At 38.1% G+C, this 25,877-nt stretch overlaps 1 protein-coding gene across 9 annotated transcripts in view; it reads right to left on the bottom strand.

Moving 5' to 3' along the window:
- VTI1A (vesicle transport through interaction with t-SNAREs 1A) overlaps nt 1-25,877 on the bottom strand; it is a 507,313-nt gene that overhangs the window by 273,623 nt on the left and 207,813 nt on the right. For 6 of the 9 annotated variants that reach the window (XR_005244054.2, XM_007964104.3, XM_007964105.3 and 3 more), the window contains 2 exons: nt 12,969-13,039; nt 12,256-12,317 (listed from right to left, as the gene is read on the bottom strand). Coding sequence is in view for 8 of the 9 variants with exons in the window: in XM_007964104.3 (XP_007962295.2) it covers nt 12,256-12,317; nt 12,969-13,039 (133 nt within the window). In the remaining variant the exon portion in view is untranslated. Of the gene's footprint in view, nt 1-12,244; nt 12,318-12,968; nt 13,040-17,154; nt 17,694-25,877 lie in introns of those variants that run through there. The other 3 variants (XM_007964110.3, XM_038008813.2, XM_038008814.2) reach the window with 2 other exon arrangements.

Here is a 25,877-nt window from a genome sequence, read left to right as displayed (position 1 = left end):
AGCTGGGTGTGTGAGGTGGACCTGTAGTCACGGCTACTTGGGAGGCTGAGGTGGAGGTGGAAGGATCACTTGAGCCCAGAAAGTTGAGGTTGGTTGCAGTGAGCTGTTGCTGGGCCACTGTACCCTAGGCTCAGTGATGGTGAGACCCTGTCCCTTAAAAAAAAAAAAAAAAGAAAGAAAGAAAGAAAGAAAGAAAGAAAGAAAACAGAAACAAAAGAAAAATTCAACAGTTTAAGGTAAGATTGAAGCTTTCACATTATATTAACTTTACGAGCAGATGAGGTTACAAGTTGTTTTGTTAATTTCCTATGTATCCTCAACACAGCTGTGGTCAAACATCTTCTTAACAACCCAACACCATCACCACTGTTTCCCTGCAAGGGTTCAAATTCTGCTGCTAGGAGCTATTACCTTGAAGCTGCCATGAGAAGGAAAGATGCCTAATGCTACATGTGGGTTAAGAATGGGGCAGTGACTGTCAGGTCTGGTTCTTACCTATCATCTCCTCTGTGAAGTCTTATCTGCACATCCAGGCCCCAGGAATTTCTTCTTCCTGTCATCGCCTAGAGCACTGATCTCTCACTTACTATGTAGCACAAGTTACTATGTATTGTTGTTTCTTAAAATGTCTCCCAACAAAAGTTCCCAATTAGATATTAAGCTACCTAGGAGTAGAGTTTTGAATTTGTTGAATCTCCAATGACTAACATTGGATTCTTAAGGGAATCTCCAAATGCCCTTTTACCCAGTAGACATTAAACATTTGGTGTTGAAGAAAAGGCTGATGGTGTTACTGCCAGAATGCTGCTAAGAACATGATTTCTGTAGCTAAAACCAGGGTACTGGTCCAAGTTTTGCTCTATCTTTGTGGCGTGAATTTGGGCAAGACTCAACTTCTTTGGTTTCAGTTATCTATACCACAGGATAATAATGATAATACGAATTCAGAGTTCTTATGAAGAATAACTTAAATAAAATAATATATGTGACTGTGTCTTATAAACCATAAGGCCCCATATAAATTTAAATGCTCGGACTGTCTTTAAGGACTTACTTTTGACAAATGATTTGATATCCCAAGGATGGCATCCCTGTGTTTTCAGTGTCTTGTTGAACTTTGTGGAAAAATTCAAAATAAGTATTTCTTGTAGGTCAATGCATTTTAAGTAGGCCAGAGTATCAAAGTAATTAAGTGGTATTTAGCTAGCAAATTGGACACAGTTCTTTAACAATATCTCATTTTCTCAACTTTTTTTTTTGGAGTTGGTTGTAGACTCTTTTGAAAATTTTATGGAAATTTAATGGAAAATCCCCAGAAAGATGCATATACACACATACGCACACACATTTTTAGAAAACTTCAGATATTCAAGACTCCATGAAGCCCACTCCAGGATAGGAACCACTGCCCTATGGCTTGAGACAGGGAGTGTGGTTTCAGGAAAGCACCAGGGGACCTGATTCAGACATTTTTAACTGATTTGGGAATCAAATGGTTGACAGGTGTTTTTTTTTTTTCCCCCCCATCACAAAATCATTAAGCCATAGGAAGGTAGGTGGACAGTGGAATAGCTTTTTCGTAGGTAAACTATAATTGTACAGGAAACTATAGTGCTATTTCTTTTCGTAATTCCAAGTTGCTTCAATTCTCTTTTTAAAAGTGTGGTCAAATTTACCATTCTGGCATTTTCTTCATTGATAGTCATACCTTGGTTTCAAAGTTCTTCACATAACTTTGCAAAAGAAGTCATTAGCCTTTTAAAAAGAACACTGAGGTTAAAAAAATATCGTTACGCCTCCTATCACGTCAGCTTCCACATTGTCAAAAATGTTTGAGATAATTTTAAATAAAAAATGAAAACCTCAACTAACACTAGCAAGGTGGTCAAACATCACAATTTAAGAAATATTTTAACTGTACTTTTGAGTATTGAATATATTTCTTCACAGTGCCCTTTTTTTTCCCCCATAAAAGAAAAGAATTCTTTCTTAATACCTAGATGACAAATTCTCAAGATATACACAGTTGTTTCTTATTATGGCTTCCCTGGAAAACATTTCTGGGAAAGTACAATCCCCAGCCACTTACTTTGTTTACAACAGACAAAACTGCTTGTGTGGTATAAATAGGAGTCTGTCCTTAAATGCTGCTGAAAAATAAAATGCAACCATGAAAAGGAGCCATTTCCTGCCCTAAAGGTGGCTTAAAAAAAATTCTTAGCTACTTTAGGAACAGCACCAAAGCGTAAATAATAATTATCAATTGCCGCATAATAAAAAACTAATTTTATATTATAGAAAAAAAACAAAAATGAAAACAAGCCACATATTCCAGAGATGCCCTCAGAATTGTCAGCATTACAGGGTTTTCTTGCCCTGCAAGATGATGAAACCCCCTTTTGTCCTCCTGCGTTTGTGATGTATATCTATAACTCGTCCTTGTTTGTGCAGATAAGCCTTGCCTTGTCTCCCTAACTGCACTTTCAAAAGCAGATTCACAGTTGTTTGACTTTTGATCTGGGTAGCAGCTAGCTCGACCACCTGCACTGTGCCTGAGCTGTTACTGAGCTTGCTTTGTCCCGTCTTATAACACAGCCAGCCTTTTAAAATTGATGTGTGAATACGCTAATTTACAATGTGAGCGTTGAAACCAAAAAATATGGTGGTGGTAGCGGTGGTGGCAGCCGAAGAAGGGGGAGATTTGTGGAGGGAGAAGCCCTAACTCTCGATTTATAAAGTTCAGATACTGTTCGCTGCCTCTGGCATTTAATGAAACAGATGGCCAAAGCCCTCCCTTAATTCACAATGGAGCAGACAGTGGTGTAATGGTGTGGGGGCCTGGAATTATAAAATGTTGTTTGGTGATGGTATACGTTAATAAATAGCCATTTACAAGGGGAGCTAAGGGCTCCATTACTTGCTTATAAGGAAGGCCTAGGGCTCCTTGCTTCAAGTTAACAGCTCAAGGCTGCGTTCAAAGAAGGCATTGACGGAAAAGGTAAAGTGCACCCTTCATATTCTATGTAGCATTCAACAATGGCATGCATCCAGGGGAAAAAAGGAAAATCATAAAAGGAAAGTAATTCAAAAATTAGGTCAAATTGTGGCTCACAATCAAGAAAAAAGATAAGATGTGTTTCCATTGTGATTAAATAATGGAGAAAATATTCTCTTATTGGGAAGTTACATATTTTATCTTTGAACGGACATGTTTACATGTAGCCAAAGTGCAACAGATAAAAACCCGCAGACTTTCCACTAAATTATACCCATATGAACTCAGATAACAACTCTGAAACTATTTTTTGGCATTCTTCCAAAGACTATTCATTGATGAGGCCTACATCAGGGTAACGTGGCCGTGAGCCAAATGTGAGGAGGCTCCTGACCAGCAGTATCTCACAATAGAGAAGTGAGGGTTGACCTCGGGATCCTGAAGACAACTGGTCCTATAGCAATTCCTCATTCTTTTGGGGACAGAAATGTGCTGCGTGTACTATCACCACTCTCCAGAAACCACATTATCAACCGGTTATCAAGGGCCCATCTATGTGGCAAGAGGGTTATGCTGGGCCTTGACTAAGGCTGCTTTAAGGCTGCTTTCGCTTTTATGAAACACTGTGGATCCTCCAGCTGACTGTGCGTCCTGCTCTGCTTTCAGGTGGGAAATTCTAAACCTGTCTAGGAACCTGCACAGCAGTTACCACCATGGTTCCCTGACTTTGTTTCATTTCTCTTTCATCCATGTTTCTTCCCTTCTTAATTTCTGCTGCTTGCACAATACTGTGGGGGAGCTGTAAAGCATCCTTTTGGGGATAAGGTGGAGAATACAAAAAAATCTAGAAGAAAATTAAGACACAGTTGATAATAATTACAATACATGCCATGCAAAGTGGATGATGTTCATGTCTTGTGAGAAGTACAAGCTGCTGTGAAAGAGCAGAACAAAGATGCATCATTTCTGGCTCGGAGAGTGAAGAAGGCTTGAGGGAGAGTGAGGTAATTCACCTGAGACCCAGAGTATAGACAAAAGCTCATTTGGAATATTCGAAAGGTAACATCTGTTGTTTTTGCCCACCCAGTATCCATTACCCTTTTGGAAAAAAGCTCTCAGATTCTTCTGAGGGGACTATGCCTCAATCCATTCGCAATCTGTTTGTCCGTCCCCTGCACAGGGTCTCATGCCTACAACATCAGATCATAGATTAATGGAGTTTTTACCTGACCAGAACCAATCCAAATCAGTAAGATTCCACGCTATTACTTTCACTGGAGGCATTCGAATGAAAAAATCGCTATATTCAGTGGCTGTACTGAGGCGCTGGCAAGACTTGTCTCCACCAGGGGAATCCTTGACAAAGGCCAGAACCCATCCATAAGTGATCTGAGATGTGAGATGGAAAGAGCAAGAGCCAGTCCTGACGATATTGTTGGAACTTTTAGATTCAAACGCTGTTTCAAGTCGCTTCTACCCTTGGACTACTTAGTTACACGAGTTCAGATATATATATGTGTGTGTGTGTGTGTGTATTTTATGGCCAGTTTGATCTGGATTTCTGCCACATGCAACTGGAAGATTTTGACTTATATAGGTGGCAAAAGGAGAACATTCCAGGTAGAAGTAACAGACAAAGCAAATGTCTAGAATTAGTGAAGAGTGAAGCTAGCTTGGAGGTTGTAAGTAGTTACCACTAGTAGGGACATACCGCCTACCCAAAGGGAGCAGCAGCAAACAAGGCTAGAAAGTTCACTGGAAAACCTTAGCAATGAGACTAAGGAAGACATTCTGTGTTGAACATCACTATGGGAGATCCCTAAGTACAGAAGACACAGCACTCGTCTGGCACCCTCCAAGTAAATTGGTCAGTAATATTCAGAAGGGCAAAAGAAGGGAAGAAGAAGTACAGAGACCAACTAGGAGCCCCCCCTCCCTAAACAGCCTAAATGAGATGGGAAACATGTGAGACTGGAGGACTGCTTTGCTTCAGGTAGTACTCAGAACGCACTAGAGTAGTTCAAGAAATGCTGCTGAGTGACAGTCCCAGAAGGAAGGGGGAACAGTGGCACCATGACAGAAACAGGGACACAAGGAAAAGATGATGGGATTTATTATTATTGATTTGTAATTTTTAAAAAATTCCTACGAAACTCTAGTAATGGAAAAAGAAAACTTAAAAACATCAATTAAAAATTCATCAACCTAGAAGAACTATTAATTAATATTTTGATTTTAGTCTTTGCTCTCAGGCCCTATTTCCTTTAAAACCAATGCTGATAATGATGATAACCGATACCTCAATGTTTCCTGGTACTTTATCATGTGCCAGGCACTGTTGTGTGCACTTTACACGTATCTACGCATTTATAAAAATTTCCATAGTAAAGACTATTGCCATCCCTATTTTGCAGATGAGGAAACTGAGGTACAGAGCGGTGAGATTCTTGCCAAAGGTTACTAGCTAAAAAGCGGCAGAGCCAGTGCAGCTCCAGAGCCTACTACCCCTTATCTACTGGGACATATGCCTCTGGACGCATACATAGAAATTTCACATAAATAATTAAACAAGACTGGGACTGTTTGCTCCAGCAAGGATAAGACTCCAGATGATAAAGTTAGATACAGAAATAAAATTTTCTAACAATGACACTTGTCAAATTCCAGAGGTAAGGGAGATGATAGACTCTTCTGTTGCACGGTGCTGTTATTTCTCGCTTCTGGTTAATGCCACACGGTCTACGCTTAGCAATACAACAATTTGAAAGGACTCCTTAAGAACACACTCACTTGGGACTCCTATGGCACACAGTAGCTGCAGTTGAGCGCCTTCAGCCCACCCTCAATGATGGGATCCAGTAGGGTTTGTTCCTTGCTTTCAGGAACAATTGTCTACACATCCAGAAGGGTTGTCTGACCATCGTGAGGAAACTGAGTCTCCACAGAAGGATAAATAGTTGGTGTAGTAGGAAAACCAGGCTCTGGAGGCAGACGACTTATGTAGACCCTGATGATATTTACCAGTGGTTCCCTTATTTCTTAAAACGGGAGTAATAGTATCCATCTTATAGAGTTATCATGAAAGTGAAAGAAGGTAACGTATAACAAGTATCTAGGACTGTGGCTGCTACCTACCCATCAGAGAGTGCATAAGTAGCAGTGTTTTTAGTTATTAAAGGGTACAGTATAGTATGGATTTTGAATTTCCTGGTCAGTGAAATAAGAGGGGGCATGGGACAGTGAGAGGACTGACATATAATTGCCAATGTTTAATATTTCCAAGTAGTTATTTTTCTGTTTACTATAACAATGAACCTAGTTTAAGGAAATTATTTACTGCCACCAATTATTTCACAGAAGAAATGGAACTATAATAGCATCTGGCAATAAGTTGGCATAACAAAAACTCAACTGTTTGTTCTTACTCTTCTTACCACTAGTGAAAACTGGTTCTGATTCATAATCTGGTCTTTGGGAACCTTGTGTAGTGTGTCAAAAGAGCAAACTAAGTTCACATCCTAATTCTCTTTCTACAATATGTGAATCTGGATAGTTTACTTAACTTCACTAAGCACAGTTTGCCTCACCCGTAAAATGGGGATAGTGATGTCTCCTTCACAGAACTGTTAAGGATAAAATCAGATAAGATGAATAATACATGATTTAGGGTCACATATGCACTTAAGGCTCAATGAATGCAGCTGGTAGAGTTATTGACAGATAAGGTGTTGCATTCAAGTGTCTGACACTAGAGCAAAATTCTATGTTTAAAGGCACAGCATGTTATTAAAGAGAAACATATAAGCAAATCCAAAGCTATTCTTTGGTTTGGTAAAAACGTTACCCATGCTGGCCTTGAAGAGGTCAATCTTAAATCTGTTAAGTCCAAAGAATCTATTGGAAATTCAATCACTTTATTCTGAAAGAATAAGCACTTGATTAAAAGCTGAAGAATAGTTTAGACATTGAAATTTTGCTACACTAATTTCAGGTCAGGGCCCAAGTTTATCACCAGTAAGTAAGATGTGCTGAGAAAGAGGAATGAGAGAAACAGAGAAAAGAAAAAGAGATAGAGACAGAGATGTAAAAATATAAATGCAAGGTACTATGAGAGAAGGTACTTTCTTCAGTGCCTAAAAATTGACAGCATATTTTCAAGGACATTTTTCTCACATGTCTTGAAAACTCTCTACTGTTGAATTTTCAGACATTGTAGTAAGAACAATTAGAATATAACAGAATGCTTCCTGGGCAAAATGAAGGAGAAAGAAGAATGAGTTTTTAAAAGAAGCTTAAACATCTAGCCATGGCATATGTAAGAATAAACCTGTTTTTATTTTAAAAATTTTATTTCTGTAGCTTACAGATCTTGCATTGGCATTCCTGGTCTATTTACTCTTAGGAATCATTCTGACAGTGCATTTAAGCTTTCCAGATGTTTTACCTGTCACTCTACCAAAGACTATGTTTAAAATGTAAAATATGATAGCAGTGATAGGTGGCAATGATTCTCCAGGTTAACTCAAAAGTAACTCTAACAAAAATATGCGTATTAAATAATATTGTATGAATGGTGCTAGCTAGGTCAACTGCATTTAATACTGTCTGTTTTGTTTATATTACAGATTAGCTACAAAAGACCTCTGAGCAGCTCCATGCATAAGGAAGTTAACCATACTTATACTGGAAGGATAAACAAAATTCACTTTCTGAAGGAGCCAATCTGTGTGTGTGTGTGTGTGTGTGCACACGCACACGCACATGTGTGCAAATAGTTGGGGGCAAATATAGGTAGGGTGGGGGAGAGAGGAAATTATTTGATTTGAGACTGTCAAACAGAATAGGTGTTAAACAATCATCTATGCCATTTCTTCTTTTCCTTCTCTTTTCTTTTTCTTTTTTTTTTTTTTTTTTGACATGGAGTCTCACTCTGTCACCTAGGCTGGAGTACAGTGGTGCGACCTCGGCTCACTGCAACCTTTGGTCTCCCAGGCTGAAGTGATTCTCATGCCTCAGCCTCCCAAGTAGCTGGGATTATTAGCTACTGCACCCAGCTAAATTTTTTCTATTTTTTAGTAGAGGTGAGGTTTCACCATGTTGGCCAGGCTGGTTTTGAACTCCTGGCATCAAGTGATCTGCCTGCCTCGGTCTCCCAAAGTTCTGGGATTACGGGCGTGAGCCACCACACCTGGCTTATGCCTTTTATTTATTTATTTTTTTTATAAGCACTTTGCCAGCATATACTATGCCACAGAGGAGCCAAGGTAAAGTAGTAACATATCCTGTAAATTTTTGTCAGTGGAGCTCTTAAACTGTAACTTTGTTACATTCCTGAGGCATTGTTCATGTACTTTTAGAAACAAATATACAATTAGTGATCAATCATTAACTCTTCAGAGGTAAAAGGAAACAGAATCACGATTTCTTTTTATTCTGACTCTGAATTTTGAAAATTTTAATTTTCATGTGTACTGGTTGCCAACAGTTTGAACGAATAAGACTTTCTGTTCAAAGGTATAGAAAAAATACACACACAAACACACACATCAATACATACATATGAAGAGAAACATTTCAGCCTCCTAGTGATACTGTGACACTTTAAGACAGCCAATTATAAAAATCAAATTTTGTGAAAGTCAGTGAAAAAATCCATTTATTGGACCCAGTTACAACATAAATGGTCATTTGTTTCATGACCATTTTCATTATTATCTGAATTCCACTTTATGTAAACTCTGTCTACAGAGTTAGGAAATGAACAGTTTGTCCCTTGATAACTCTCCATCTTATGTCGGAATAGAAGAAAAATTACTTTCCAGGAAATCAGTCATAGCTGTGTTCTGATGTGGACTTTTACTATTATAATTTTGAATTGACTAATTTTCTCTTTTGTTTTCTTTCTTTTGGTAATATGGCGTGCTTACACAAAGAGCAATTTCTTTTTGGTTGAATCAGTTGCTATCTCACTAAATTACATATTATATGTCAATTTTTTTGCATACCTTCGTTCTTTTCAAAATTTGTTTGTAATGATTCCATATGCCATTTTCTATTTCTCTATTTTTTTCCAAACATGTTGACTTTATAGCCATTTAACTCATATTTTTTTTATTACTTATTTGTTTTCTTCGTGTCCCTTTTAATGACCTGCAAGGACTAACTGGAGTTGTGGAATCTTCAATAGATGCCTTGAGACTCTGTTAATTTTGTGAATTTCCATAGTGCATTTTTATGCATATGTCTTCTACTACACTAAAGTACTCTGAAAGTGAGGATAAAATTGGGTTCATTTCAGGATCCCCAGCCCTGGCGTACAGACATTAAATATTTACTAAGGAAATGAATAAGCAGAATAAAGAAAAGAAGAAAGGAAAGAAGGAAGGAAATAGATGTTTATCTTATTTGAAGTTAAAAAAAAGATAAAAAAGCATGAGTGGTAGATGATTATTTAGTGGTTGCTGGATTTTATAAACTTAATTTTGTTGCTTACTCATTTTGATTTCCCCAACTCCTTTTGGTCAGTTTTACAGATAATCAAGTGGACATATGCACAGATCTTGGTACCAATGGAACAGTGTTTTCACCTGTCTTCACAACAGACCATACGTAAAATGGCTCAAATGAGGAGCCATGCCAAGCCATTTTTGTTCACGTTACAAATTTGAGAACAATCAAGGTTTAAAAGAATTAAAAAATAACCTGCAATATTTCATTTAAACAAAGCAATTCCTTGGTTTGGTATACTACAGAATATTTAACTATTTTCAGTCACACAGAATTTATCATATGAAAATAATTAAGCTCATGTTATATGCAGGTAAATGCTCGCACTGCACAAAGAGGACATTCATTTCTTTTACACATTTGTGAAGGTGGCAGATGAGCACATGATTCAATAGCATAGCATTTCCTATATCAGAAGCGCTTGCTGACACACGACATAGCTATGCGGTTTTGGTAAGAAGAATAGTAAGAGACTGTGGCTTTTCTTTCTGAAATACAAGCTCACCAGGGCTGGAAGCGAAAGCCATATGAATGGGAGGGATGTAACAGAGAAAGCAAAATCAGAGCATTCAATAAGAGGCTTTGGTACATAAAACCTGCCTCTATTTCTCTGCAGAGAGCTTTTCCATGAGATAACCAAAATAATGAAGCAGAGAGGTTGGTAAAATGTTTGTGCCTTTTCCCAAGTCCAAAATACATTGTATATCATATGGGGCAATAATTAGAAACTAAAACAAAACCACCACTGCATTTGGTCCCCAGAGACCATTGCCAGGTTAAGGCATTGGTTGAAAATATCTGAATATCCTGGCTGATACCAAGATTCCGGCTGTGCCTAGTGAAAAACATTGTCATGCATATAAACAGGTGGACTTAAGCGTACCCTTGGTTCAGATGTAGCAAGGTGATGTCCATCTGGGAATTTTTATTTCTGTTCATACTCTAGACACATCCCAAAAGAAGATGAGTCAGTGATTGACTGAGTTTGCCTACAAAGAGAACCCCATGTAGATTTCACCAGAGTAATTTTCTTCCGTAGGCTTCTGAAACAACCACGTTATTATGATTTCCCTACAGAAAGCCCAGTCAAAGGTTGCCGAAGTTGTTTGTGCTTCACCCTTTCTAAATGACTTGCAAATTTATTCAAACACAATAGAGGAGATGCTTTATTTGTTGAAATAACTGTCTGCAGTGTCCTGCACTGAAGGGTGAGGTACATCAAGCAGAAACATGGACAGAAATACATTGGTTTCGAAACCCATAAATCCTTATTTGAATCTGCCAACCTGAAAGCCACGTGGAGCCCGCATAAACTATTTTTCCTAAATGCTACATCTGATTAAGCCATACCATTAAATGACAGCTGAACTTTAACATTAATATGATATTATTTAAATAACCACATCATTTTTTTTTACACTAAAAATGATGAATGATTTCTGGACAGCTCAATTGACATAAAGCAGGAGGACTCTTTAATGAGATTTGACAAAATGGAGACATATGCAGAATATTCGTTACAGCTCACGACGCAGGAGCCCTCCCAGGAAAGCAACAGAGGTTTTTCCCTCCCCTTCCTTTCTTTTTTATTGTCTATAGGCACTGAAGCATTCCTTTCAATCACCACTACCCTTCTCTCTGAATTCTGAGTTTTTCTTAGGCCATTTACCTAGTACTCTTAATCAGAGAATTTGATGGCTTATGATTCTGAGTTGGGAGTCAGGGTCCAATAAAATGAGGAGGAATGTCACATTAGGCCAGCCTTGGCTGGAAATGTCCCAAGAACTTTAAGCTTGCTACTGGTCAGGCTGCTTAGAAAAATCTTAACAGTCTTGAAGACCAAACCACCAGATATTTGATTGGTTCTTATGTAATAAATCTGTAACACGGCAAACATACTTTTAGCAAACTATTGTATATGGATACGTGATCAGAGAAGACTTTAGTTATTTTTAGATGGTTGTCTTTATAGTATCAACTATAAAGATTTCCTTCTTAAAAATTCTAATTAAGCCATTCCAGAGGCCATTCTCAATGTTTCTCATTCACTTTTCTATCCACAGTTCCAAACTGACAGTCATGCTAGATGATATTCTTATGTGGTAGATTCTGAACGTGAAATAATTTTGCGCTGAATGTACTTATAAGAACATTACCTACATTCATTCATTTATTTTCTCATACTATTTAGCATATTTTTCATCAATCAAGGTTGAGTTACACATATAAAACATGAACATTTGTTTGTTAGCACATATTATTCAGATAATCTTGACGTTTTATAAATCATCTTTCAGTGTATACATAAAACAGAAATGTTTCCCCAACCAGTGTCACTTAAAGAAATGAAAACAAGGCAACACAGAGCAAAACTAACAGCAACTGTGCTCCTGAAAATGGTAGGTCTGCATTCCCTCCATAAGAAGGAGGCCATCAAAATAGAAAATAAAATCAGCCTGCTCCTGCCATGGGGCCTTCCTCAGGCTATGAAAAAACACTTCATGTCTAACCCTAATTTTTTCCATAGCTTCAGGTTACCCCCCTAGCTCAAGCCTTCTCTCTAATCTGTGTTACTATGTGTCCCTGTCCAAACAAGAGTTAATACCAGTGCTTTATTATTTCAAACGGGTCCTGACACAGGGCACTAAGAGCAGAAGCTTAAAAGCATGTAATATGCCCCGTTGCAATTGAATGAAAACATAATATTTTAAAAAAGAGACAGAGAGAAAGATGGGTCCCTACCTTGCTCTTACCTTCGCAACATCCCCGTCAGAATCCTGGAGCTTTTTCCCAAATTAGCGTCTGTTTCCCGAAGCTACAAGAAGAACAGCAATGTTAAAACAAAACAAAAGTTCATGCAATTAGATTATTTCTAAAGTGCATGGCAAGTGACAATTTATTTCATGGTAGAAAATCCAAACAATAAAAATGTTCAAATATACAAAAATAAATACATTTCTGACAGTTACACAAACATGGAAAATTCTTATATTTGGAGAATGACACATGAGAGGTAATCTTGGGAGCTTTAAGCTGGATACTAGAACCGGATATAAAAGCAAAGCACAGGCTGAAAAAGTTTCATAAACATTTGGTAATTCATCTCCAACTTATGAATGTGCAAAGTCCTAAAAACATAAAAATAAAATGAATTGAGAAAAGATGACCACCAGTAATTCTATAGTTTTCACTCTAAAAGATGAACATACTCCAAAATCTCCCTCAGTGACCTTCTCCTCTATAAGAAGTAAATAAAATACCCACCTGGGAGCATTCTGGGATGGGGACATAGAGTCAGCTGCTATCTGCTCCATGTCACTCTCTTTCTTTTCCTTTCCACAGACCTTACACCCTCTTTCACCTTAGATACATACAACTACCTAATTGCTATTGTTTATGTCCCAATGCCTTTCATTTATGTCTTCATTTACTGAATACGTGAAAAAACTATATCACTTGTACTTACTCTTTCACGTGCTCGCTGTATCTTTTCTCTGTCATGACTAAGGTTTTCCAACATCTCCTGACCAATTTGCTCTACGGAAAAGAAAATCTGAGTAAGGAAAAATGACTTGGAGTGCACATGAGAATAGCTCTCAGGAGTACCCAAATGACAGAAAATGTTAAAGTAGCATATGCATGCATTATACATTAGACACGTATTTCAATTCAGGTATTGGAAAAATATAAACAGTATTTGATAAATTTGTCTATTTATCTTAGGTATAATTAGATATTTGACCTATAGAACATAACCAACATGAGAATAATGACTTAGAGATGATGCCTTGCCCAGGCCACTCCAGCAAATATCAGCAAAGGTGGAGGAGATCTGATGTCCATTAGTCTATTTTGTCATCATGGAATTTAGCTGTTGGTTTTTACAGGTTATAAGTAATGTTAATGATTCTGCTCTCCCTTTCCCCTTTCATTTTGCACATGTATGTCAGACTCCATTTAGAACAATTTTAATTTTAGTGTATTCGCCCTGCACAAGTAATCCTCATATGCTCACCTACATATGCTTATTGGTAGTGAACTGTCTCTAGGCTTCTGCTCTCTTCAAGGCAAGGGCTCATTTAATGTGTTATCAGCAGCTCTAGGTACTTGAGTCAACTCAAGGTGAGGTGCATTCCTTCTCAAGTAGTAGAAGAGAGCTAATGCTGGAGACAGTGTTTTCACCCCAGAACTTTGAAACCCTAATACTGTTATAGGCAATTTAGAACATTCATTAAAAAGCCATACTGCTGAGTTTTAATGAGGTTTTCCCGTGCCATGATCATCTTATTTGGTTGACACTAGGCAGTCTCTTCTCCAATCTGCAGACCCTTTTAGAAGACAGTAGGTATGGCTTGACCTCATAAATAACCAGCTGCCTTGAATAAATCATTTTCAGACTCATTCCCCATTACCTGGGAGGTGCCTTATTCCATACTAGAAGGACGCCTCTCTTTTAATCTTGGCAACCTATCTGACTACCTTATTCTACATCTCTCTCTCCTTTTCCCTCTGGCATTGTCTCTTTACTCATACCTATAACAACAATCATCTCTGGCTTATAGACATATAGAAGCATTCAAACAAGCACGTATTCTAACAATAACAAATAATTTAATGAAGTCAGTAAGAAGTCACCATAGTAGTTATTTGGCTCATACATGTACACTGCTAGGCTTTTTTAAAAGGACACCCTAAAAATGTAGAGCTGTAGTTAGGCCACATTGAGAGCTTTGGCTGTGAACTCACACTGCCTGAGCCAAAATCCCAGTGCTGGCCCTTACTAGCTGTGTGGCTAACTTCATTGTGCCTCAGTTTATCCATAAATGGGAATATTAATAATAATAGTACTATATCATGAGCTTGCTGTAAGAGTTCAATAAGGTAATTCAGTTACAACATTTAGCACAGTGACTGGCCTACAACAATAATAAGCATTTATTGAATGATGATTGATTGATCATCATTCAATCAAGGACATTAATGGGCTATTATGACTTTGCCATTCTCCTATCTTAGTCCTGCTGTAGCCCACTTGAGCTGCAATTTTATTCACAGGAAAAAATATCTGTCCTGCCTTTCTCACCAAGTTGATGTTATGATCCAACAAGACAGCCTAAGTAAAAATGTTGTGGAAGCTATAGGGTACCATATAAAGGCATGTCATGAAATAGTATGTAAGACTCAGAGTATTCAACAAAGAATCATTGAGTCCCCACTGTGTGCCAGGTACAGGTGCCAGGGATATGGCCAGCAAACAACATTAAGTGTTTGCACTCATGGAGCTTCCATGCCAGCAGTAAGGATTAAGCAGTTAAAGAAGTGTTACAGAAGAGTTACAGACAAGTGTTATCAGAAGAGTTTGTGTTTCAAGGCACATTAGAAAAAGCACTGTATACTCCTTTCATGACAGAAAATCCAACTCATAGAAAACAGTTACATGCACTAGCATAAATATATTTTTGACAGCATACACATTTTTAACATTCTTTCTCAGTATAGTAGCTCCTCTTAGACTTATTTCAGCTCTTTATTATTAACCCCATACAATTTATCCTTAAGGTAAAATTGGGTAAGATATGTGGCTCCCAGTGGAAGCATCACGGCAGTGGAAGATGATATCAATAATGGAGAAGGAGGAAATAACTGAAGTTGAATTTTTTTCTTTTCTTGCACGACAATATTCAATTTTGTCATACTGTTATTACTGTTACATTGGATTTCTTTTATCAACATAATATAGCAATTATAATTCATTTTTCACTTAAAACCTTTAACATATATGAGCACCATGAACATTGCAATTATTTCAGCAAAATGCTATTTATATCATATTTTCTTCTGTTCAGATTGATGGTATTATAACATATAATCTAAAACGAAGAGGAAATAGGTTATTACTATTGTGTCTGTGGCCGGTATCGTATCCCCAGTAAGTATCTGTGGAAAGAATGAATAAATAAAAGAATTAAAGTATGTGTCAGGTTTGTGACCTATTCTTGCTCTTAAAGTCCATCCAGTGTAGCACTGGAGAAGCTGACATCAGAAAGCAGGTAATAGATTCATCATTCTATCAGGTTCGCCGAGGAGAAAACTCTACTCTGAGTGGACCTATGGTCTGCTACTGAAGGAATCAACAAACAAGAAGTAAAATCTGGGTCTTTTCAGGAGTTATAAACCACTCTCACAATCTCCTTGCCTCCCCAGACATAGCTCAGCATCCCAAGTACTAACTCGATCTAGCAAGAGAAGAGATATTGGCAAGAGCGTATGCATCCCAGTCTTAACACCCAAATGCCATGCACTGTTGGAAACACAATTCTTTTTTCATTTCTTGCTTGCTATCTTCCATTTTAATGCTCTAATAAAGAAAATTTCAGGCCAAATATATTACAGTGATAACTATTATGGAATGAAAAAAAAAATTCATGTAAAGAAAGTTATGTGGTTTTTCTTTTCCACTGTGGGGCCCACTCTTCTAGTCGAACCAAAACAAATCAAGACAACGAATTAGAGGGATTATTTTTAATACAGACTATCTTTGGTTTGGTGATTATTTCATTAAATAGTTAGAAACATTGTTAGGTTTATTTTTCTTGAATAATTTAACTGAAGAGGTAAGCATTCACCAAAAACACCGTAATAGAAAGAACACAAGCTCAGAGGCCTAAGCCAACGGCAGATGTGAGATTTAAATTTTCAGTTCTTTACTTTCCATAGTGCCTTAAGAATGGAACAGCCATACTGCTGCTCTTGAACTAATTTGAGAAATCATAAATTTTATAAATAGTGTACTTGTTGACTGTGAGGGTCTTCTTGAGATTAAGAAACAATGGGAAGCATAACAAGGCAATGAAAACCGACAGTGTATGCTGGAATTCTCCATGTCAGTATGAGCATGATAAATGAATTCCTGGAAGGAAGAGCTCTTTCCTGCACTTCTCTCCTTTCCACAGTGGTCCTGGGAATCATCCTGGGAGTAGAGTTCTCAAACACATAAAATGAATTTTCGTTTTTACAGTTACCCAGAATCAATCATCTCCTTGATCCATAGCCCCTTTTTATAGATAAACACATGTGCAAAAGGGTTTTTGGTTAACATTTCCTTTACTTTTCAATCTTTTGGAAGATATACACAATAGCCATTGAATACTTTCCTGCCCCATAAAGAAACTGAGAAAGGAGCAGGTAACTTCAAATCTAGCAAGATATCTCCTGAAGGACTGGCCTGACATCATGAAAATAAGACTTAGTTTGAAGAACTTGTATCACTGAAAGCATCATGTCTCTCTACTCATAAAATAATAATACCATCTGAATAAGAGTATAAGTCTAACATAAGACTAAAATGAATGAACTCCTTTTTTAAAAAAAAAAAACTTGTAAGACCTGTATTTTGGAGGTGAGCAGATTAAAATATTCTCTGTAAGAAGTTAGGACTTACTGAATGAGGCTCACATCATGTTATAAACTGGCTGAAAGGGAAGGAGCCTCAAATCTAATTCACCAGGAAATGTCCCATTTGATACACTCAAAATATTTTTAAAAATTAGTCATTATGGAAGATGCAGGACACTCTCCAGAGGACAGTGATTATTCCTCAGCACACCTATATTTATTTAATTTTCTTTTTATAAACTTTGTTAAGAATGTGGTTTCCAACAAATTATTTTAAAAAGAGAAAACAGCAAGTTGGGTCTTCTTTAAAGGACTAAGAGAAGGTAAGGGTATCTTCTGGCACTTGAAAACTTCACCAGCAATTTTAGTAGCAGATAAAAGGCATTCACAGTTACACAACTACTGTTTGCATACAGGGACTTTCATGAAGTGCAGGAGTTCTGCAAAAGAGCTATACTGAAGCATGTGTTTTCATATGTGTATTGCAGAACACCAACCAGATGAAAAACTTTGAAGCAATATGTCCTCACAATTTGGAGCACTGAATTTTGGACATGACTTGGGAACTTCTGGCTACGGAATCTAAAAAAGGTAGAAAACGTGCTGCTTCAGGAAGCAGAGGGATTCACATACAGCTTTCTCAGGAGGGATCTGATCATGGAGTGGTTGGATCAGTCACTCTTCGGCATTTAGCATAGCTTCCTGGGCATTGACTCTGCTCTCATGCCCTGAATAGCTAGGTTATCCTCTGTATTGATGTTACTTGGGCATGAAGAGCCTCTTGAATTCCTGGTATCTGGAAAAATACAACAATGGAAAGAGAGTTCTTTCAACATCTTTCATTATTTGACAACCTAAGACATGTGAGGAACTTCTGCTTCCAGTTAGGATGTAGAAAGATGCCATAGAAAGATGCAAATGACCATTCCCATGGAAACAAGAAAAACCCAGACAAAATAATTACTAAACTTTTCTGGAGGAAGTAAGTAGATGCAAAGAAGCTCTGATGAATTCTAGAGAGAAACAAGTACTTTGTGTATGAGCGAACAGGTGTGGCAACTTTGATACCAAGTTTGATATAGGGCAAGTGCCTGCTCTGAGAATGAGCCTGCCATAGATAGAATTTATAGGGATGAGAGAAATCAGTCAAACGTTAAATGATGATGTAGGCTTACAAAACAGAATGGAATCTAGATGAACTCTAAACACAAAAGCAAATTGCTTAGTCTGATATTTCTCCCCAAATCTTCAAATTTGCCAAATAAGAGGGAATAAAGGTGGAGCTAGTCAGTAAAGAGAAATCACATATTCCCACACATTCTTGTGCGCTTATATTTTAAGACGCTGTCAGAGTTGAGTCTAAAGGTGAACCAAAAAACATCTGAAACTGCAGATCAACCAACTCCCAGCTCAAACATTGACAATATGTTTTGTTTGTTTGTTTGTTTGTAAGAAGCAGCATGAACACAGGTTGGAAGTGCACTAATCATGGATGAATCCAATCTTATTATAGCTTCAGCTCAGCACCAACTCAAGTTTTGGGAGAATCAGATCCTTCTATTATCTAAATACAAGATAAGAGTAAAATGTTATCTTGTATATATAACAAACCCGGGATGTTATATTTCAGATTCCCTTGTTCTTTTTTATACAGTGTGTGGAATACTATAAAATTGTGACATGCAAAAAAAACAGGAAAGAAGAATAATCAAGAGAAAATACAGTCTATATGAGTAGACCAATAGATCCTAGTCACTACAGTTAACAGATGAAGATTTTAGAACTATTATAATTGTGTTAAATAATTTATAGGAATAGGTAAACATAATTGGTGAAAATATGAGTTTATCAAGAAACAAATGGAAACTCTAAAAGAAACCAAATAAAATTCTAAAATAAAAATATAACATTTGAAATTAATTCACTAGGTGTACCAAATAGAATATCCTTCACTATAGAATAAACGATCACTGAACATGAACATAGTTAATAGAAATTATCCAAACTGAAAGAGGAAAAAATTTTTAAAAAAATGAACACAGCATCAATAACTTGTGAGGTTATAACAAGTGGTCTTACATACATGTTATTAGACTACAAGAAAAAGAGATTATTAGAGACATAAAAATTTATGAATAAATATCTGAAGAACTAACAGTCAAACTTTTCCAATCTGTGTTTTTTAAAAAACCGATCCACAGATCAAAGAAGTTTAAGAACCTCTGAGCAAGAGAAATAAAAACCACACCTAGTCATGTCACAGTCAAATTTCTGAAAACTAAAGATAAATTTACAATCTTGGCTGGGTGCAGTGGCTCATGCCTGTAATCCCAGCACTTTTGGAGGCCAAGGCAGGTGGATCACCTGAGGTCAGGAGTTCAAGACCAGCCTAACCAACATGGCGAAACCCTGTCTCTACTAAAAATACAAAAATTAGCTGGGTATGTTGGTGGGTGCCCGTAGTCCCAGCGACTCTACTCGGGAGACTGAGGCAGGAGAATTACTTGAAGCTGTGAGACGGTGGTTGCAGTGAGTTGTGATTGCACCACTGACTCCAGCCTGGGTGACACAGCTAGACTTCCTCTCAAAAAAAAAAAAAAAAAAAAATCTTAACAGCAGAAAAAAAGACACATTCAGGAAAACAATAATAAGGATGAAGGCTGAATTTTCATCAGAAACAATACAAACATACAATGGAACAACATTCCAAGGTGCTAAAAGAAAAAATAAAAAGTCATTCTATTATTCCATATCCAGCAATAATAGCCTTCAAAAATTAAGGTGAAATAAAGATATTCTTTGATAAGCAAAAAATATTACCCAGCAGAAGTAAACTGCAGGTTATATTAAGGGAAATTATTCAGGCTCAAGGGAAATGACACTAGATGGAAACCTGGATGTACAAGAAAGAATGATGAACACCAGAAATGGTAAATCTGTGGATAAATATAAAAGCAGACCAGGCGCGGTGGCTCACACCTGTAATCTCAGCACTTTGGGAGGTTGAGGTGGGTGAATCAATTGAGGCCAGGAGTTCTAGATCCGCCTGGCCAACATGGCAAAACCCCATCTCTACTAAAAATACAAAAATTAGCCAGGTGATGATGGTACATGCCTATAATCCCAGCACTTTGGGAGGCCGAGGAGGGTGGATCGCTTGAGGTCAGGAGTTCCAGACCAGCCTGGCCAACTTGGTGAAACTCGTTCTCTAGCAAAAAGCACAAAAACTTAGCTGTGTGTGGTGGCACATGCCTGTAGTCCCAGCTACTTGGGAGGCTGAAGTGGGAGAATCACTTGAACCCAGGAGGCGGAGGTTGCAGTGAGGCAAGATTGTGCCACTGCACTCCGGCCTGGGTGACAAAGTGAGACCCTGTCTCAAAAATAAATAAATAAGAAAATAAAAATAAAAGCATTTATTTTTATCTTATATTCTTTCAAAGTAATTAACTGTTTAAAATAAAAATAGTGATAACATATGTAGAAGCAAAATGTATGAAAACCAAAGCACAAAAGATGAAGAGGAGGTAAACAGAAGTATACTGTTGACTGGCTCTTGAGTTATATGTAAAGCAGCATATTGATTTAAGGTAGGCTATAATAAATTAGGGATAAAAAACTCAATTTCTGAGTTTCTTTCTCCAATATAATACAGTACCCACTAGCCACATGGGGCTATTTAAACTTCAATAAATAAAATGGACTTTAGTTCCTCAGTAGCACTATCCACATTTCAAGTGCTCAGTACCTACACGTGGTTAGTGGTCACCTTATTGGAGAATGCAGAAATACAACCATCTCTAAAATGATCTCCAAATTCCCTTGTCTTTAAGACACACTCAAAGAAATCAAGAAGTATTCACTTGGGGTTTGATTTAGGTAAAACATTCCCTTTCTCTGGGCCTCAGTTTCCTCAAATGTAAAATGAGAGTCTTAGATTAGATGATCTTTAGTGCTCCTTGGCTTTAAAATATTAGAACTTGAGCCAGGCGCGGTGGCTCATGCCTGTAATCCCAGCACTTTGGGAGGCCGAGGTGGGCAGATCACGAGGTCAAGAGAATGAGATCATCCTGGCCAACAGGGTGAAACCCCGTCTCTAGCAAAAACACAAAAATCAGCTGGGCATGGTGGCACGTGCCTGTAGTTCCAGCTACTTGGGAGGCTGAGGCAGGAGAATCGCTTGAACCCGGAAGGCAGAGGTCATAGTGTGCCGTGATCGTGCCACTGCACTCCAGCCTGGGTAACACAGTGAGACTCTGTCTCAACAACAACAACAACAATAACAACAACAACAACAACGATAACAAATTAGAATTCAGTCACTCTAAACACTGAATGCCTCCTTTTCTCCAGAAAGCACATAAGAAAACTAGAGCACGGGGCCAAATTAGGCCCAGAGATGTGTTCCCATCCCACCCCAAGAACAACGTTTTAAAAAATCCAAAACAATAGAAACTTCAATGCTTTTAAGCAGATCATATTGTTTCCATTTTGCCTAAGTCCCCAACATTAGACTGCTTCATACAGTACTGCTTGGCCTCTGAGGACATTAGCATTTACTATGCACTATAAAATATTTACAGGCACTTTGATGATGACATTATTTAAAAAATTACACATTCATATTGACTGAAGGTAAACTTAGTACATTCTTAAAGAAATACAGCAAAAGACCATGCAGGGCCTACGCGCGTGTGTGCGTGCGCGCGCGCGTGTGTGTGTAAGCAATTACGATTTAACACTACCTTCTCAGTAGCTGAGTATGTGTTCTATTTTGCTTTAAGATGATCAAATCTATCATTAAGCAATTAAAAAAACCATCAGCGCTACTTTCATCAAAGTCATAGTAGCAGAACCTCCCCTTAGTTACCTGGTTTGTTGCAGATAATTAACAAACACTATTCCCAGAGCCCTCAGACATCAGTCAATGAAGCTGTGCTAGCAATAATGACGCTCCGGAATGAGCAGGTACTATGTAAATTGAGGTTGTTAAACAAAAGGAACCATGTTAATTATAGCTCCATTCAAAAACGAGAATGAATCCATTCTATTCTATAAAATGAGACTTGAGCAGCAGGAAGGACATCCCTTTTTCACAATTCAATAAAGCCTGTAAAAAAAAGCCAGGAGATGAAGCAGCAGAAAAACCTGAATGGGCAAAACTGTCAAAACACATTCCAAAGGCTCACTTGTGGAATTTACCAAACATGTATTTACTTAACAGACAAGGGAGACGTGTTCAGCGTCATCCAGCTCTCCAGGGTAAATGAATTACTCATTCTAAAAAAACAAAAAGTGCTTAAAGAATTGAGAAGTGACTAGAAAGTAATTAGAAAGCCTTTTTAGAAATCATTCTGAGCCGAGTTAATCACTATTTGTACTCTTTGTGAACTCTGCACACATTGCTATCACTAAATGTATAGCATTTTAATTATATGTTTGAGAAGTCACTATTGGGTGGACCACAGGACTCAAGTGGCTAGCAAACATCTTTTGCTTTTATGAAAGACTAAAAGACTATTTTAAGCATTTTTGAACCAGCTGGCAATCACAGCAAAAAATTTTTTAAACAGCAGGTTTCATATAAAATGATAAACAACTAGTTTCTTTTGAAATTTGGAATATCTGGCAACACTGAATCCCCATTCCCACTTGGTAAACATAGGCTGGAACTGAGTTACAGCTTCTCTCTTTAGAAGAGCCAGGTACTATCCAGTTTGCCACCTCCCTACTGGCCTGTTTCACTAATTTCTGTTCCCTGCTTGGCTGCCATAGGAATAGACGTTTGTAACTCCTTGCTTACATATTCTTCTCTAATATACTGTAAATGGCTTTAAAGATGAGGCCATGTCTCATTCCTCTCAGTATACGCCGCATTTTAAGAGGCAGTATAGGACATATGCAGGTGCTTTGGAAATTTTTGTTCATTGGAACCACTCAACTTAAAAATATGGTCAAGTTCTTTATAAATTTATAACAATAGAATCAAAGACTTCTAGAACAAATGTGGGCTGTAAAAGTAATGGTGCAAATGAGCTGGGCGTGGTGGCTCATGCGTGTAATACCAGTGCTTTGGGAGTCTGAGCTGGGAGGATCACTTGAGGCCAGGAGATTGAGACCATCCTGGGCAACACAGTGAGATCACCATCTCTTAAAAAAGCAAAAATTAGCCGGGCATGGTGGGGCATGCCTGTGGTATCAGCTACTTGTTAGGCTAAGGTGGGAGGATCACCTGAGGTCAGGAGATTGGGGCTGCAGCGAGCTATGACCGAGCCACTGCACTCCAGCGTGGGTGACAGAGTTAGACCCTGTCTCTTGGAAAAAATAAATAAATAAATAAAGTAATTGAGCAAATGAGCAAACTAGAATGCGGGAAGTTGGGAGGTGGAGGTCCCCAAGATCACCCAGATCATGCTGCTCATTACCTGCAGAGCTGCAACCATGATCCTAAGTCTCCCGACTCCTAGGCCTTTGATCTTTGCATTAACAACAACAAAAACAAATTAAAAAGAAAACAAACATGCATAACAATGTGGAGGACAAGGCATCCTAATACTACACATCTTTTTGTTGTTCCGTTTTAAGGCATACATATATGTGTGTGTATATATATATACACACACACACACAATATATAGTGTTCTTTGATACATAAAAGTTTTTAACTTTCATAAAGTCTAAGCTGTTTTTTTCTTCTGTTGCTTGTGCTTTCGCTGTCATACCTAAGAATGCATTGCCAACTTCACGCCATGAAGATTTGTCCCTATATTTTCTTCTAAGAGTTTTATAGTTTTAGTTCTGAGACTTGGGCCTTTAATCCATTTTGATTTAATTTTTGTACATTATATATGTGTGAGGTAGGGGGTGGCAAAGAGTTATTTTTGATTCATACAAAATATTTAGAATTCATCTGGAAGAAGTTACTGTCTTCTTATACCTCTTATTTTTAAAAAAAACCTAATATGTATCCCAACTCAAAGCCTGGACAAATGTTTACACTGACTCATAAATTTAAAATGTTATGTTTTATATAGTATTTTTGTATATCTTGACTCTTCTGAGCACACAGAAAGAAAGAAGATACCTAGGCTAAAATAGGAGAAGAAAGTATAGATATATTGAATAAATGGAAAAAGTAAAGTTATTAAACCTGAAAAATAGAGGATAATGCATACAGGAAGAGAACAGGCCTTACACATACATGCTGCTATATTTGAGCTGTGAGAAATACAACGTTTTTACCTAAAGGATTGCATTAGTCCATTCTCACATTCCTATAAAATAAACCCGAGACACAAAAGGGGTTTAACTGTCTCACGGTTCTGCAGGCTGTACAGGAAGCATAGTGGCTTCTGCTTCCAGGGAGGCCTCAGGGAACTTTCAGTCATGGCGGAAAGCGAAGAGGGGAGGTGGGCCTGGCTTAACACGGCAGGAGCAGGACCAAGAGAGTGAGGGGAAGGTGCTACCCACTTTTAAACAACCTGATCTCATGATAACTAACTCCCTTGCTACCATGAGAACGGCATTGAGGGGATGGCACTAAACCATGAGAAACCACCCCCATGATCCAATCACCTCCCACCAGGGCCCACCTCTAACTCGGAGGATTAGTATTTGGGCATGAGATTTTGTGGGGACAAAGATCCAAACCACATCAAGGATGATCAAGTTTCAAGAAATATCCTGCAGGAAATCATGAGAAGGGAAAATTGAGGAAGTGAGAAGACTGACATTAAAGCTGGCTTAAAATTCAAGAAATAAAGTTTGTAGGCTGGGTGTGGTAGCTCATGCCTATAATCCCAGCACTTTGGGAGGCCGAGGCAGATCAAGGATCGCTTGAGCCCAGGAGTTTGAGATGAGCCTGGGCAATGCAGGGAAACTTTGTCTCTCAAAAAAAAAAAAAAAGAAAAGAAAAGAAAAAAAAAAAAGAAAAAAAAAATATCTGGGTGTGGTACGCTCTTGTATCTCCAGTTACTCAGGAGGCTGAGGCAGGAGGATTGCTTGAGCCCAAGGGTTCCAGACCAGCCTGGATGACAGAGAAAGACCCTGTTTAATAAAAAAAAAAAAGCTTTGGGAAGAAAAATTCAGAGAGATAAGTAAGTCAGTTTACTGAATTTTTCAACAAAATGTTATTTCTTCTATTCATTTATCTAACCCGGAGAATAAGGTCAACAAACACATGCCATACACGCCACAGCTCCTAACCACCAAACAGCTGGCAGGTATAGTCCATCAATCACAGTGGTGCCCTGAACACACCTTGCCACAAACCCTCTCCTCGAAACACCCCAGGCAGTCAACTCCAGCTGGTCAGGGTTGGCACAGGGGATAAGACCCACTTGCTCTCCTGGATCTATGGCACTGGGACCTTTTCTCAATTGACAAATGATAATTTTTGGAGTTCTCCACTTTTCAGCTTCCAGCTAGTGCTCTCATTCTCGGACTTTCTGCGTGTATTTGCTTTAAAGGCCTGAGTGAGATGACTGAAATTTGAAGGTCACAGACTCTGGCAAGGATTCTCATGTGCTAGTGCGCACCAGAATCATCTAGGAAGCTTTTAAGAAAGAGTGTTGTGCAGCCCTTATTGTAGGCTAATTCCCTAGATATGGGGCACAGATATGCACACTTTAAAAATGTCTGTCAGTCATGTCAAACTCCTTCTTATGGGCCATTGGCCTTCATTCTTCAACATTCTCTAGTCCAAAATACCTGGCCCTGGGACAGATCTTTACCCTTTTAGCTCTGGGCCTTTGGTACTCATAAGATTTACTTAAATTATGAAACAAGGAATACATCAATACAGTTTTAGGCTGATTTCAAGAATAGGATTCATCACATTTCTTAGCTTGTCTTATGCAAAGACCACCATCACACTTCCTCCCCTTCATGATTATATATATATATATTTGGACAGTACAGGGCAGAATTCATTTTGTACTAGTGACTGAGGCAAGCTATGCAATCCAACATGTTTGTTTGGTCT

This window comes from Chlorocebus sabaeus, chromosome 9, assembly GCF_047675955.1.
Source record: "Chlorocebus sabaeus isolate Y175 chromosome 9, mChlSab1.0.hap1, whole genome shotgun sequence".
NCBI lineage: Eukaryota > Metazoa > Chordata > Mammalia > Primates > Cercopithecidae > Chlorocebus > Chlorocebus sabaeus.
This window is presented reverse-complemented; position numbering and strand designations above follow the sequence as displayed.